The sequence below is a fragment of the Podarcis tiliguerta genome (genome assembly GCF_965153285.1).
Source record: "Podarcis tiliguerta genome assembly, chromosome: 9".
NCBI classification, from domain to species: domain Eukaryota; kingdom Metazoa; phylum Chordata; class Lepidosauria; order Squamata; family Lacertidae; genus Podarcis; species Podarcis tiliguerta.
Genome location: NC_139542.1, coordinates 69838742 through 69855817, shown reverse-complemented (window position 1 = coordinate 69855817; position 17076 = coordinate 69838742). Strand labels below are relative to the sequence as shown.

At 42.7% G+C, this 17076-nt stretch overlaps 1 protein-coding gene across 4 annotated transcripts in view; it reads right to left on the bottom strand.

The window, feature by feature from the left end:
* PROM1 (prominin 1) overlaps window positions 1-17076 on the bottom strand; it is a 108527-nt gene that overhangs the window by 50134 nt on the left and 41317 nt on the right. For 3 of the 4 annotated variants that reach the window (XM_083398879.1, XM_083398877.1, XM_083398878.1), the window contains exons 4-6: window positions 10820-10878; window positions 7386-7412; window positions 2997-3202 (exon numbers count right to left, since the gene is read on the bottom strand). In XM_083398879.1, coding sequence (XP_083255005.1) covers window positions 2997-3202; window positions 7386-7412; window positions 10820-10878 — 292 coding nt within the window. The remainder of the gene's footprint in view (window positions 1-2996; window positions 3203-7385; window positions 7413-10819; window positions 10879-17076) is intronic. The other variant, XM_083398880.1, reaches the window with a different exon arrangement.

Sequence of the window (17076 nt, the reverse complement as noted above, 5' to 3'; positions counted from 1 at the left end):
GAACAGCTCTTACTGTCAGGAAGTTCTTCCTAATGTTTAGGTGGAATCTTCTTTCTTGTAGTTTGGATCCATTGCTCCATGTCCGCTTCTCTGGAGCAGCAGAAAACAACCTTCCTCCCTCCTCTATGTGACATCCTTTTATATATTTGAACATGGCTATCATATCACCCCTTAACCTCCTCTTCTCCAGGCTAAACATGCCCAGCTCCCTTAGCCGTTCCTCATAAGGCAGAAGTCAAGTACAACATTCCTTGTAATGCTAGAGAAGACATGTTTGGTCCAGCCAGTCAAAACGTCCTGTTCCTCCTGGCTGGAGCATCCTTCCTTTTGCATGTGATAGAAAGTGGGCGTGACTTTACCTGTCCAGGTTACAAAAGGTCATGCAGCACACTTCCCTCTTTTTTTTTACTTCTTTCTTCGTTTGACCAGCTTTTAGCTAGGACTGCTCTGCTAGCTCTCAGCTAGCAGAAGCACTGGCATTATTCCCCCATATGAGGTAGATCCACATGTACATATTTGTAACTAAGTCTGCCTTCAGGAATCCAACTATGAACTGATGTCAGTAAACTTCTTTTACTGACTTGGAATAAGATTGTGGTGTCTTTATTCTTTTAAGAGGGATTCAAGGGAATTTACCAGGAACGTACAATTCAATCTGAGACAGATTGAACTGTGTAATAGTGAGAGGCTCACACGAGCCTGCAACCAGCTATCTGCTGGGCATGTAAGAAGGGGAATGTAACTCTGCTCCATAAAGGAACTTGCTAGTGCAAGTTAGGAAGGATATTAATAAATAACATATCCTCTCCTGACATCCTGAACATTCCCACAATCAACACAAGGGCAGGACTCAGAAGGAAAGACATTCCCAGAAGCCTCTTTTCTGGCAACAATTGCCCTCGTGGAAGGGGAACAAAAGATTTTAGATAAGCCTGCTTAATGTTCAAGGGTTCTGTCTCTCTTCCACCAGAAGCCAAAGGCTCCTACATGTGTGTTTACTCACTCAAAGACAGCAGACTATGGGGCTACAATTGGAAAGACCCCCTTCCATGGGTCCTTGCAACCACAAATGTACCCTTTATTCTCTTCCATACAAGATAATGGAAACCACTTGCTTCTTTTAGGTGAAAACAAAGAGCTACAATTAGACAAAATGTTGAGGATTGTGTGCATTTACGTGCATAACCCTTGATATCTGTTTCCAAAACTCTGGTGAACGAAAGGACAAGAACAGAGGACATTTTAAGAATGTTCCCGACTGCAGCCCTGGACAGAGGTAGCCCACAGAGGTTAATGGGAATCAATTGTGTTAAGAGACAAAATGAGCAGAGCTGCTCATTTCCTTTAGAGTCAGGCTATCCTTGGTTCCTATTGGACTGGCTCAGAAATGAGTTAAGACCATTACCCAAAAACTGGTTAACAGTTTGGTTCATCATGGTAAGTCCAGCACTGAACAGGATGCTAGGTTAACCAACATAATATGGCCTGTGGGTCACCTGTGGGCCACAATCTACTTTCCGCCCACATGACTCAAGGTGACTGAAAGTTCAAACCAGGGTTTAATTCTGGAATCCTGAGTCAGCTTCATCAACCATAAAGTGCTATATATTGGTAAGTTAGGCTGTGTTGCCCACACTGGGAAACACGTTTTGTTATGTTAGAGAGTACAGTCTAGTCGTGAAGGGGCCAGGGGTTCTGAGCGCTTCTAGCTCATAAGGAAAAAGCAGGATCAAGTTTTGCATTGCCCATTCTCAGCAACAAAACGGATACATTCAGAATGAAAACGGAAGCAGCTTTTTGTTCAAGAAAGCTATGACATACAAAATTAAAATTGATGCAGGTATGATACATTGATTTTGCAGTGAAAAAGCTAGCACAGGCAGTTCTTATTTAAAAAAAATGGCAAAAGCCTTGCGCGCTCGGTTCCAGAACAATAATCATAGAGAGAAGCTGTATGGTCAGCAGTCTCACATGATGTTATTCTCTTCTGTATTGTACCACTGTAGGCGTCACCTGGGGGACTGACTGAATTACCGTCTCCTCACATTCAAATCCTACAGAAACAACATTAGCTATCCTAGAACCTTTTCCTTGGTAATGGTATTGTTATTGCAGAGTGGGAATGTATTAAAAGATAGATTTGAGGGGGACCCCACTAAACCCTGGAAATTAATAAACTGTGGGGTTTTGATTAATTGGGATATGGATGAAAGTACAAGCTCCAGAGCTCTGTCAGACAAGGAATCTCAGTGCTGACTTATGCAAACCAGCCTGGCTGGCCTCCTGAAGAGCAAATCTGTTAACATGACAAAAGGTGTTGATGGGCCATCTGAGAGGAATCCTTTAGGGGAGACTGATGGGGCCGGGGTAACTGGGTGTGAGATGACAGGAAAAGGGAGCCTTCCAGTAACGTGTTCTGGGGAGAAGAAAGAATGGGATCCATCTTGGGCAGGCTGGCTGAAGGCTGGCTGGGACTCCAAGATGGCTTGGACTCCAGGGCTTCACTGCTGTGGGAGACAAGCTCCATTTGAAATGGCCATGCTGTAAGATCTGAATTCCCTCCATGCAGACTGAAGGTGTAAATAGGTGAATAAACCATATTTCTTAAAGCATGACAGTCTCTGTCATGTCTCAATTCTCCAAAGGAACGCAGACCCTGGGTGAGTGCCTGGAACCCCCTGGAATCTGGCAGAGAGTGGGGGGTGGCTTTTGTAACAATATTTTATATCCTCAACTATCATTAGTACAAAGTGGTACATTCTAACAACTAAACACATCCAATGGGCCTGCTGATCCTGTAGCTTGGCTCCAGATCTTTCAGTATAGTGGGCATCAAACAGAGTGGCTCTCTTTTAATTAGTGACTTCTATCTCCCTTAAACTTGCGCACATTATTCCCAGCCCAATAAAAACTCCATAAATAATAAACCAGACTTAACCCACCTTGCTTATATGGCAAAGCAAAATTCACACTGTGAGCAGCTTGGCTATACTTGCCTGATGATTAAAGCGGCAACGAAAAGTACTGTAGCAAAGCAGCCCCTCTGACAGTCTGCATTTTTCTTCTGTCTTTGGTGCATTTCCCCACCACAGTTCTCACAGCAACGACACATGCAGAAGCAAAGCCCCACCAGAGGCAGCAACAGAACAAACAGCACTCCCAGAGCAGCCGAGACTATAAAACCGATCTCATAGTAAACTGCCTGCAATGCGGACAGAAACAATAGCAAAAGCAGATGTATTATAACTGAGATTCACATTGCAGACATAGTTTCAAAACCAAACTCAGACTACATGCTGCAGGAAAAGAATTGTGCGATGAAAGGGGCTGACTAACTAAGTCAGCACGCTGGATGGAAGTACAACTTTGGCCCAATTGGAGAGGCACTGTGCAGTATTGATCCGGCTTTCTCAGCTAAAGGAACTGACATCATCCCAAGGGATGAATGAGGCACATTCCCGGATGCAGCCCACACTACAGAGGAGAGGGGCAGGAAAACTCTAGCAGCAGCATAATCCCATCCTTGAGCTGCAACTGTACAAACTGGAACATGGGGTACTAGAAAATGATTAACTAGGATATCCTGGAGTTGCAAAGAAGAATCCTTCCCATTGTTCTGGAAAATGATAAAAACAATACATTTGTTAGTCCAAGAAAGAAGCGAGCTGGCAGTTCTAATTTGGAGGCCAGGAAGGACACGGCTGCACTAAGTGTCCCGTCCCGTCCCCCCTAAAATACACTTTGAAAAGTCGCCTGTGTTAGGAGTTCTTGTAGTGCAGCAAAAAGGAACACAGTCTGGAAAATCCTACATTAAACCAACAGTTCTCAAAAGGAGTCATGCCTAAAGGCTTTCTTGACTGATACAAGACTGTGTGCTTTCTGCACTAAAAAACGCCCCCCAAGTTTTGCAAGTTTTTAAACAGAGGTTGGATGTCCATCTGTCATGGGTGCTTTTGCTGAGGCTCTTGCATCGCAGATGGGTTGGACTAGATGATGCATGGGTCCCTTTCAACTCTAGGATTCTACTCAAGTTAACACAACTTCTCTTATTTTGCCTAATTTATTCCGCTCCCGCTAGTTGTAGCAAGACACACTACAGCGCCATCCTTGACCATTGGCGATCCTAGTCAGCAACCCTCCCCAGGTTATGAGGACCAATGCAAGACATAAAAAGGTAAAGGTAAAGGGACCTCTGACCATTAGGTCCAGTTGTGGCCGACTCTGGGGTTGTGGCGCTTATCTTGCTTTATTGGCCGAGGGAGCCGACGTACAGCTTCCGGGTCATGTGGCCAGCATGACTAAGTCGCTTCTGGCGAACCAGAGCAGCACACGGAAACGCCATGTACCTTCCCGCCGGAGCGGTACCTATTTATCTACTTGCACTTTGATGTGCTTTCGAACTGCTAGGTTGATAGGAGCAGGGACCAAGCAATGGGAGCTCACTCCGTCGCGGGGATTCGAACAGCCGACCTTCTGATCGGCGGGTCCTAGGCTCAGTGGTTTAACCCACAGCGCCACCCACGTCCCAGTGCAAGACATAGGGCTGGTTTATTTCATACTAGTGAACATTCCCTTGCTCCTTCAAGCCTGTTTCCTCTGAAGCAACCCCACATGCACGCATGTGATTGAGGAGTTAATTAACAAAATGTTAAGGGTAAATTAGCTCCAGAAAGGAAAAGTGCTGCAGAGCAGAACTGCACACTGAAACCACTCTGGGCTGTTTTCTGACATTCCACACAATTGCAATAATGTACTGTGTTTTTTGCTCTATAAGACTCACTTTTCCCCTCCTAAAAAGTAAGGGGAAATGTGTGTGCATCTTTTGGAGCGAATGCAGGCTGCACAGCTATCCCAGAAGCCAGAACAGCAAGAGGGATTGCTGCTTTCACTGCGCAGCAATCCCTCTTGCTGTTCTGGCTTCTGGGATTCAGAATATTTTTTTTCTTGCTTTCCTCCTCCAAAAACTAGGTGCGTCTTGTGGCCTGGTGCGTCTTATAGAGCGAAAAATACGGTACTTCAACATAAACTTAAGCCAGCGTGGTTGTTGCAGCCTCTGCAGTTTCCCTCAGGTGTAAATGGATCCACCCACATGGCTCGTTCTTTGGCATTTACCTGCCTTTAGAGGTACACTGCTTATGTGGTATGTAAATACGGGATCCAGATCAGCACTTTTAGAAATAACCTAAAACAGCATGAAAGCGACTGTAGAGGTAGCAAGAGCCACACTAGTAGAGCTCAGCAGTGCGTGAAGGGATTTCAAGTAAGATACAGAAATAGGAACTCAGGAGTACTGCAGTTTAAGCACTAGGAATTGAAATATCCCTACAAATAGAAATGCAACCATGAGGGAAGGTAGCTGGATGGCTTGAAGCCAAGCACTGGTGTGCACTTCTCGCACACATAAATAAGAACGCCTGGGAAGAACTTGGGGTCACAGAAGAAACTCATCGTAAGGTCAGAAGGGAATAAACTTCACACAATGCAATTAGCTTGGGCAATTCGCAACTGGAAGATGTGATGGTGACCTCTGCCTTAGTAGCTTTATGAAAGGGGTTAGACATTGTTTGCTATCAGCTATGACAGCACTATACAATTTGTGGGATAACCAGCCTCTTATAACCAACATGCTTATGTCTAAATAATGCATGAAGGAGCTCATACCATAGAGTAAGGTGTCCTGCTCGGTTCTACCTGACAAGCTCAGCATGTGAGGAGGTCTGAGCTGGTTGCTCCAAGCTCACATTGCATGGCTCTCACAAGCCACTCTTGAGTTCTTATACTCAAGAGTCCTATAATTTAGGACTTTTCACCAGTCTAGCTAAGCCTAGTTTTACTGCCTGTGCAACTTTCTGAAACACGTCAATCTGACCTTTGAAGAGGGAAGCTTTGGGACTCACTTTAAAGGGCCCCTTTACAGTCTATATTTCCACACTTTGCTGAATACTTTTTCCTGAATTCTCCTTTTTATATACCTATTTTTCCTTGAATGAAGCAAAACTCAGGATCTTCCGTTTCTGGGCAGGAAAGAGCCAATGACTTCATATGCTACTTGTAGAGTTTGTAGAAGCATCTGGCTGGTCACAGCTGAAAACCTTGAAGCTGGTCTAGACCATAGCTGTCAACTTTTTCCTTTTCTTGCAAGGAATCCTATTCGGAATAAGGGGATTTCCCTTTAAAAAAGGGAAATGTTGACAGCTATGGTCTAGACCATGGGTAGGCAAACTAAGGCCTGGGGGCCGGATCCGGTCCAATCGCCTTCTCAATCTGGCCAAGGACAGTCCAGGAATCAGCATGTTTTTAAATGAGTAGAATGTGTCCTTTTATTGAAAATGCATCTTTGGGTTATTTGTGGGACATAGGAATTCGTTCATACAGTATATATATTTTTCAAAATATAGTCCGGCCCCCCACAAGGTCTGAGGGACAGTGGACCGGCCCCCTGCTGAAAAGGTTTGCTGACCCCTGGTCTAGACAACCCTTTGATCTAGCAGGAGACCTGCATGTTCTGAAGACCCTTCCTTGATTTTTGATGCCAGCTGGGCAGTGCATTGTCCTCGTGACTATTATGTGAATCGCTTTCATTTACCAACTTGGGAAATGTTTTTGTTTTGTAGATTAGCTGGCTTCTCTCCCACTGCTATTACACATTTGTGAGTTAAAAGCACAGAGGGAGAAGAGCAGTCGGACACCTTCCTCCAGGGCTCGTTGCAAGCCAGTTTCCCACCAGCTACATTTACTCATGCTCCAGTTCTACTCTCAGTGAATCTGCTTCAGATTCCCCCATTTCCTCAATGAAAATAGCTCTAAGTGGAAACAACTGCAGCACACGGCCATTTATACCAGTGACCTAATTACAGTAACAAGGAGAGTTAAGGGTTTTTGTTAGATAGCGGGAAATGGGAATGTTAGGTTCCTTCCGAAAACCGCAACAAAATATATCAACTAACCAAATTAACAATTCTGAAAATACTCCACCTAAAATGTTAGAACCCATGATCAGAAGAGGTTACATGTTAGTTAAGATAGGCTTGCCATACGTCTGGAAAATTCCTGACATGTCCTAGTTTTCGGATCTAAAAATGGCGTCAGGGGGGAATTTTGCCGAATTGGTGAAATGCCTGGGAAAACCAGGATGTATGGCATCGCGATGGAAAAAGCAGCAGAAAAAGTCCCAAAAGCTTAAAATCACTATTGGGGGGTAGGTTTCCCCCCAAAAGCTCAACAATTTGGGTTTGTCCCCCCCCCCAAAAAAATTTGGTGGTCTCCTAAAAAAAGCTCAACACCTGCGGGTGTCAGGAATTTTACTTTTTGAAATATGGCAACCCTAGTTGAGAATATATTTTTTCCCAAACAAAGTGTGCATCGGAAACAATAAGAGGTTTTACCTGAAGGGTGAGAACAACGTTTTCTGGCTGTGGAAGTCAAGGCAGATGGAAAGTATATATGATGCGGAGGCAGCATGCATAAAAAGAATGCAGGTGAGCAATAAATTAAGCACCCAAAGATAATGTTTATGATGCCCATCAAAGTAAAAAAACAATGCACAAGGTCAGTAAGCCGTTTAGCACATCAGGTATTCACACACAAAACCATGATGCAGTGTAGTTCCAGAGGCAATCTTGCCAATTTTGCAAAATCAAATGGTTTAGGATTTTCATGGCTTTTACTTAATTGTATTCAATTTGCACTTTGTGTTCTGTCAAAGAGGGCCAGATGCAGAATAGCTTGCATTTCCTTCCCAATTGCTCTGACTTGAATGCTACAAAACAACTCATTTCTATTACTGTTTGGACTACTGTTTTCCATCACAAAAGTGGTGGAATTTATTTATTTTTGCACCCTGGAGAATGTTACACTTAAGTCTGCAACCCTAACCCCATTTATCTGGGAGTAGGTCCCACTGAATTCAACAGGACTTGCTTCTGAATAAACATGGTTACGTAAGACGTGTTGTTTACCACCTTTAAAACTGCACAACCTTATCTAGGGAATTGAGTTCCCTGTGGTATTTAATCGAAGCAGCTGAGCAAATGGAGCAGCAAAGTGCTGTTTGCCTCAAACCAGGGAAGGAATCACCTTGCCTGAGGAGAGGTGTTAAGTAGGAGGAAGAGTCAGAATTTGAAGTGAGGGTGATGTTCAGCTGTGCAAGCAGCATGCTACACACACACAAGAGCACATGTGCACAGGTCTTGATCTTCTGAGAAAGTCACTCTTTATCAAGGGCATCTTTTGTGTTTGACCCTATTGTCTGGCTTGGGAAAATCTCCCCCTTCCCTTCCCAGTCGTGATGCAGTGGCGTAGCGTGGGGGGTGAAGGGGGGGCCGGCCGCACCGGCCGCAACATTTGGGGGGGGGGCGCTCGCACTCGCAGCTCTCTGCCCCTACCTGGCTCCACGGGTTAGGGGGTGCAAATTACTTGCCTTGCCCCGGGTGCTGACAACCCACGCTACGCCACTGTCGTGATGGTAGTGATGAAGGCACAAAGGGTGATTTGTCCCCTTCTGTCTCTGCAATAGTACACCAGGGCACGAAGCCTGGACCCTAGGATAGGTGTTGCTCTTCCATGATTCCTTGAGTTTTAAACCGCACAGCACTGAAACCCAGTGCATCAGGAAAAAAGAAGGAGCAAAGAGACAAACTTTCCTCCTCTATTTGTTTATCCAAGCTTGGGAGAATTCAATGACTTTACAAGCTCGCTTATCATTTAATGCAGGCTTTTACAAATTTCTGAAGTCTGTCTCAAGCCTGGATATTGGGAAACTTCCAATAATGGTTTCTTTTCCACAAAGCACAACCACACAGGAGACAAGTATATTATAGCTATTTGCAACAGCATACACTGTAATGGGACAGAGATTCTTACTTGACTTTCAAGCAGGTAAGCCACTGCTGCTTACTGGGAGAGGCAGCGGCAAGCCAGTGGTCAGCATGGTGCAAACACAGCGGCAGGGCCAATCTGATGGCATGTTGATACTGCGTCAGCCTGCCCACAACCTTGCATGGTAAGCAGCAGCAACTGATTTGCCTGGAGGTCAGGTAAGCCTCTCTATCCCACTGCACTGCTTGCTACTGGCCAGTTGTACAAACCCCAATGCAATTTGAGCAAAGAGGTCATCAGGAGATAGAATGTCAAAAGAAGAACAAATCTAGGTCTGCCATACGTCCAGACATTACCGGGATTTCAAAGGTGGAATTGATGTCCAGTGGGAATTTCCAAAAGGCGGTGCTTTGTCCTGGCAAGTCAATTGAAAGTTCACCTTTTTTTTTTGCATTTTTGTTTTTTAAGAAGCTCCTGGTTTATACTTTTTGAAATACGGCAACCTGAAGGAATCACAACTATTACTATTTCCTACCTACAAAACTTTTCAAAAGGAGCCCATGATTTACTGACTCCAACACTGATGGTTAAAAGCACCTGAATGATGCTGTGAATGATACAACCAGCATTATTAAGTTTATCAAGTGATTTTCTCTCTCTGTTTTGCATTTCACAATTCGAGTTTCCTTCTTTCCAAAATAACAAAAAAGCCCTCAAAGGTTTGCAAACTGCAGCCACTGCTCATGACCATGCCTTTCTGCAGCCATAATTACTATGTTCTGATTAGTCAGAATGGGTGAATACATCCACAGCTGTGGGCTTCCAAAATTACAGGTAGCATTTCACCCAAAACAAGCACTTAAATGCTCTTTGAAAAGGTAAAATGACTGGTTCAGTTCAGAAGTCACTGTGCCAATCAAAAACCATGGTTTAGCAATCAGAATCACCTCTGTGTGCACCTCCCCTCCCTACCGCCATGTGAGATAACCATAGTTTGCTGCGAAGGCAAAATTGAACAAACAATGGTTTGCTAGCTAAAGACTGCCTACAAACCAGAAACTGAAGGAGGTGCATAAACCCACAGCACTTATTCCAATCACCAAGTTAGAATCAACTAATCTTTTAAATAAATTTACGCCAGTGGGTTTTCAAGATTTCTGCCTTTAGGGAACACTTTCTGCAGTCTTCCATTCCAACCCTGCATATTGCAAAGGATGCAGGAATAGGTTTTAGAGCGTTAAACCTCAGTGTCGCCCTTCATGAACTGACCATGCACTCGGGAACACACCGAGTAGCCAGTAATCACAGGGAAAGATTGGAAGTAGTGGGCAAGCTGTCTTTCAAAGACAGTCGTCTACCCTTCCTGAATGTATAATCAAGAAATACAGTTCGAAAGCCATTCAGTGAAGTTCATCCTATCTTTGCCTGTGCCTATGGCACACACCCCTCCCCGCTACTTGGAAGATGGCCCCTGAAAAGGAGTAGTTATTTTAAAATGGGAAGTGCAGTGTGTGTCTTCTGGAGTTGATAATGCAATGGGGAACAAGATATGGACCAATATCAGATGCTTAATATCCACTCTCCAGAATTGGAAGACATGGGCTACATAAATAAAATCTACGCCACGAAGGGAAATACTAACGTGTTCATATATTTCAGTTTGCCCAAAAATCTTTACTCATCAGTATCTTAATCAGCCATTCAGATGAAAGATCACAGAAAACCCTATGCAAAAGAAGCAAGAGTTTCTATTTACACTGATCAAAAATATCCCCCAAAATCTTCTTGGAAAATATTTGATGCAGAAGCTAAGCAAAATGAAACCTTATCATGCAGTTTTGACACACTTGCATCTGGAAACTTTCTATTTAAAAGATAAACAAGAAGCAGATGTGGCAAAGTTAACATACTGTGCTCTGTTGTTGTTGTTAAAAAGATCAGCTCCACAAATACAGACACACAGACATGTGCAAACCATAATAAATACACGTGAAAGAGTTACCTTTTGATAATCACCAGGGTTTTTGCCAAACGATTGCTGTGCTAGTTTTTTGATAAGATCTGGAAAAAAGCAAGAACACTTCCAAATTATAGAGAACAAACTCAAGATTTTTGTAAATACAAAACAAAATATGCTGATCAAATATCATTGGTGGTTATTGATGAAATACAAGAGTCTCTGTTTACATATGCAGTTTTACACTTGGAGACATAGGGAAATAAGTTTTGCTAAAATGTTTAGAGGTCAAAGCTAAGCATTTTATGGGACGTGTTACCCAGCCTTTATCAGCTTGACTTTGTCGAAATTTGGGAGGTCTTTCTAGAGAAACTCCCTATTTAAAGCAGAAAATGAAGTGCTAGAGTGGACTGTACCACTCAGACCATAGAGATGCGTGTCGTATTTCTGAAACATATAGATAGGCATTATTTATTATTTATTTATTCCATTTATAGGTTATGCTAAGAGATAGTGACTGGCCCAAGGTGCACACACATACACTGGAAGAAAGAATTAAAATATCACGGAGATAAGTAAGCTGTGGCTCAACTCCCTCCCTGTTATGCCAGTCTCTATTTGCAGGGAGGCCTTTTGTTACTTGGAGAGCATTCAAAAATTTGATAGGCTCCTGACATCTGGAATAGTACACTTCACTTCAGGATTTTACCAGCTCATTTTGTCACATATGTAGGCCAGGTCTAAGTGACTTGATGCTGACTAACCTGAAGAATCAACTAAGTTCATACCCATCGCTACTGATCCAAAAGTAATCCCTACAGTTTGGCTAGTACAAAGATTGAGCCCAACTTTTATCGTTGTTGATGGCATTAAGAGCTCTTTAACTATTGCAAGCACAATTTTCAGTGTCAGCTAATCAAGAGATTGAGATGAAAAGTGCCGTATTTTTCGCTCCATAAGATGCACCTGACCATAAGATGCACCTAGCTTTTAGAGGAGGAAAGGGGGAAAGCCCCGTTTTGGGGGGATCTGCTTACAGTTGTGCAGCTTCTTTTGCAAAGGGGACAAGTCCCATTTTTTTGAGGATCAGCTCAAAGTTGTTGAGCTTACTTTACAAAGGGAAAAAATCCTGTTTTTATGGGGTTCAACTCACAGTTCTGCAACTTCTTTAGGAAAGGAAAGGGAGCCATTTCTACAGTTTCCAGACAGATAATCTAATCAGCCAGTCACATGTCGCTGGGGAAACAAACGGCCTCCGTCCGCAGAACATTCAACAATGGAGGCCTGGGCAAGGAGGCAGGGCCGGAAAGGGAGCCAGCGATCGACCACACACTCACCCCATAAGACGCACAGACATTTCCCCTTACTTTTTAGGAGGAAAAAGGTGCGTCTTATGGAGCAAAAAATATGGTGAATTAATGAAACAGAATTTTTTTGAATTTGCTAATAAACCGGGTTAACTGTTATCCTGGCAACTCAAAAAAGAAAGGAAGAATAGGAGCATAAATAATATTGTAGATGAGGATAAGCATTTGACTAGCCCAAAAGAGATAAGAAAAGCATTTGAATTTTTTTATACTTCATTATATCATTGCGAGAAGGAGGGCTTTAAGAAAATGGACTCTTATTAAGGTAATTGTAATATATCCTGAGCATCTAAGAAAATTCAGCAAATTTTGAATGCATCCATATAGATATCGGAATTGCAAACAGCAATAAACCGAATGAAGATGGGAAAAGCACAGGGGCCAGATGGACTTCTTGCAATTTATTATAAAAAGTTTTAGGAAGCACTTACAGAACCACTTAAGGACACCATAAACAGAATTGATCCCCAAACAAGACTTAACAAAGACAAAAAAATATAGACCTATTTCATTACTGAATTGTGACTACAAACTATTTGCTACAATCTTGGTTTATAGATTGAAAAGGACACTGACTGACTCAGTCCACAGAGACCAGTGTGGATTTTTACCAGGCCAACAAATGAAAGACAATATAAGAAATATAATCAATTTAATAGAGTACCTGGAAGTAAAAGAAAAAAGAAAAACGGGCTACATAAATCTTCCTAGATGTGGAGAAAGCTTTTGACAATATTTCATGGTCATTTATGACTAAGGTTTTAGAGAAAATGGAAATAGGTTATTCTTTCCTAACAGGAATGAAAGCAATCTATACCGATCAATCTGCAAATATATTAGTAAACAATATTCTTTCAGACAAATGCCAAATAGAGACAAGGCTGTCCCTTATCTCCACTTTTGTTTATTATAACATTAGAAATACTGCTTCAGAATATAAGGAGAAATGGGGAAATTAAAGGTATTGAGGTGGGACACAGAGTCTATAAATTAAGGGCATTTACTGACGTGTTGTGGGGGCTGTGGTGTTGACCCTGGAACAACCTTTGGAGAACGTTCCCAAAGCATTAAAGGTAAAGGTACCCCTGCCCGTACGGGCCAGTCTTGCCAGACTCTAGGGTTGTGCGCCCATCTCACTCAAAGAGGCCAAGGGCCAGCGCTGTCCGAAGACACTTCCGGGTCACGTGGCCAGCGTGACATCGCTGCTCTGGCGAGCCAGAGCCGCACACGGAAACGCCGTTTACCTTCCCGCTAGTAAGCGGTCCCTATTTATCTACTTGCACCCAGGGGTGCTTTCGAACTGCTAGGTTGGCAGGCGCTGGGACCGAACAGCGGGAGCGCACCCCGCCGCGGGGATTCGAACCGGCAACCTTTCGATCGGCAAGCCCTAGGCACCGAGGCTTTAACCCACAGCGCCACCCGCGTCCCTCTCCCAAAGCATTAGAAGAAATTAAAAGGTTTGGAGAAGTGGTGGGTTTCAAAATAAACTCAGATTAAAACAAAATTTTGGTTAAATACATGGATAAGCAGTCAAAAAAATTTTTAGGAAGGATGTCTGGTTTAAAAATAGGCCAAAAAGTATTTGGGAATTTGGCTGACAGTAAGAAAGCTCAACCTATTTGAAAATAATTATATTAAATTTTGGGAAAAGAGTTAAGAAAGAGTTGCAGATATAGGGGAGAATGAAACTCTCCCTGTTAAGTAGAATTTCAGCCATTTAAATGAATATACTCCCTAAAATACTGTTTTTATTCCAATCAATCCTGATTGTAAATTTTTCAAACTGCTTCAAGGAATGGAAAAAATATATTTCTAAATTCATCTGGCAGGGAAAAAAAGCCAAGAATTAAATACAAAATTCTGATAGATACAAAAGAAAGAGGAGGCCAGATTTGCAATTGCATTATGAGGCAGCTTGTTTGTGTTGGTTAAAAGAATGGATTGTATTGGACAATGCAGACATTTTAGATTTAGAAGGTCATGATTTTAAATTTGGCTGGCATGCATGTCTTTGGTATGGGAAGGCTAAAATCTATAAAAGTTTCATGAACCGCATTCTTAGGAAGAATTGATATAGAGTCCGGGAGACTCTATACAGCTGAGAGACGGTATACAACTGAACATGCTGGCAGCACTAAGATAAATTCAACAGAATAAATAATTTGTGGTTGATGCTAAAGTGGAAAACTGATTTGAATGGTTATAGTAAAATATTCAGGAATGTATGATGTGTAAAATGAACCATGGAAGGAGAAGAAGGAAAGTCACTGGATCCTTTAAAGTTTGTAAAATGTTTATTTTGAAATGTAAAACTGAAAACTTAATAAAATTATTATTATTATTATTATTATTATTATTATTATTATTATTATTAAAAAGAGCTTTTCCCATTGCCCCAAAGTAGAAGCCAATACTGACCACTTGACTGGGTGATAATAACAGAAGCTAGATATATACATGCAGCAGAATGAGGTGGAAGAAACCCTGTGGAATGAGCTGGAATGAGTAGAAGACTACATTTCTGAATGGTCATAAACATGAAAAGAGACTCTCTGAAATGACTATCTCATCAGAGAGTTGTTGTTTAGTCGTTCAGTCGTGTCCGACTCTTCGTGACCCCATGGACCAGAGCACGCCAGGCACTCCTGTCTTCCACTGCCTCCCGCAGTTTGGTCAGACTCATGTTTGTAGCTTCCAGAACACTGTCTAACCATCTCGTCCTCTGTCGTCCCCTTCTCCTTGTGCCCTCCATCTTTCCCAACATCAGGGTCTTTTGGTGGCCAAAGTATTGGAGCCTCAGCTTCATGATCTGTCCTTCCAGTGAACACTCAGGGCTGATTTCCTTAAGAATGGATGCGTTTGATCTTCTTGCAGTCCATGGGACTCTCAAGAGTCTCCTCCAGCACCATAATTCAAAACTCATCAGAGAGAGAAATGCTTAAAAATGTCTCCCTGTTAAGCTACTTTTCTCCTAGCAGGGTGTTTATACAGAGAGTATTAAACCCTCCACCTGCAGTCTACTTACTATCTCATTCTGCTATGTGCACAAACCAGGTCAGAACCAGGTCTGTCGGAAAAGCTGGAAACCAAAAATGGCTTTATTGTGAGGACGATGACATCATATATTTACTAATTAACTAAATTACTTTTGCTCTATGCCACAGCAGATGTAGGAGCTCGTTTTGAAAGACCCAAGGCTTTGACACAGCACATGTTCTTATAACAGAGGTTAAAAGGGATTTATCTTCTAGAGCTTACTGGAAGGACTAATTACATTAATTCTTTACTCAGTTGCTTTCCTGGTATCCTTGCTGTTTCAAAGATGCCATCTGCCTGATCAGATACATTGCTCCCAACAAAGTACTGATACTTTCTGAATACATATATGCATACATGTGTGTGAATCGCTTTGATAAAGTGCTAAAGAAAACTTTATCTGAACTAACAATTGCACTCAGTGTTCAAACACTCAGAAGAACTGGGACATCAATAAATTAAAAAAAGGTTTGCGTTGCCACACCACACCGCTCGGAGACTAAGAGATAGGAAGAAAGAGCAAGGGCTTAGCAATAATCTCTGTAGACATTAAGCACCAACAAAAAAATGGTTTGTCATTCCTCTGCCAAAAGAGCTTTACAGGAATGGATGACAGGTAAACAGTTTAGCTAATAAACAATGTCTTCTCAGGGTATACAAATTCTCCCATCTGGATGTGCCATGGGCTTACATCAGCAAAGAAGCTTTTTAAACCCCTCTTGCCCTGGAGTTTAAGGTTACGTCACCCTGTTGAAACAGGATTCTGCATTCCAAGATACTTCTAAGCTGGGGCTGGGGAAAAAACATTAAGCTGCACTATACCTTTGATTCTCATGGACCAGAGGAAACTGGCCAGGATGACATGAAACTAGGAATAAGGGTTAAAAAAAAAATTAAAAGTAGCAACCATCTTAGCATTTAGGCAGCACTGTTTAGAGCATGGGTAGGCAAACTAAGGTCCGGGGGCCAGATCCAGCCCAATCGCCTTCTAAACCTGGACTGTCCGGTGTGTTTTTACATGAGTAAAATGTGGTGTAGTGGTTAAGAGCGGTGGACTCGTAATCTGGGGAACCGGGTTCGCGTCTCCGCTCCTCCACATGCAGCTTGGGCCAGTCACACTTCTCTGAAGTCTCTCAGCCCCACTCACCGCACAGAGTGTTTGTTGGGGGGGAGGAAGGGAAAAGAGATTGTTAGCTGCGTTGAGACTCCTTCAAGGAGTGGTAAAGCGGGATATCAAATCCAAACTCTTCTTCTTCTTCTTCTTCGTTTATTTAAAATGCATCTCTGGGTTATTTGTGGGGCCTGCCTTGTGTTCTTACATGAGTAGAATGTGTCCTTTTATTTAAAATGCATCTCAGGGTTATTTATGGGGGCTCCCTGGTGTTCTTACATGAGTAGAATGTGTGCTTTTATTTAAAATGCATCTCTGGGTTATTTGTGGGGCATAGGAATTCATTCCCCCCCCCCCAAAAAAATAAATATAGTCCGGCCGCCGCTCCACAAGGTCTGAGGGACAGTGGACTGGCCCCCTGCTGAAAAGGTTTGCTGACCCCTGGTTTAGAGTGTTTGGAGCATTTCCTATCCATAGTCATTCTTACAAGGGTAGGCCAGTAAATATGGACCTGAAATTGCACACTCAACCTTATCAGGAAGAATTGGAAACTTCAAACCACTCACTACTTTGAAAGCAAGAGTCCAGGATAAACAAGACCCTTGAACGCTCATCAGCACAGCCTCAAGTCATCAGGAGTACTGGACAGCCCATAATCCTGTAGAGCCTTTTGCCTTTGTAACTGAAAATTTCAAAAGGTCCAGTTCATATATTTAATATGGTGCTGTGGTCTAAGCCACTGAATCTAGGGCTTGCCGATCAGAAGGTCGGCGGTTCGAATCCCCATG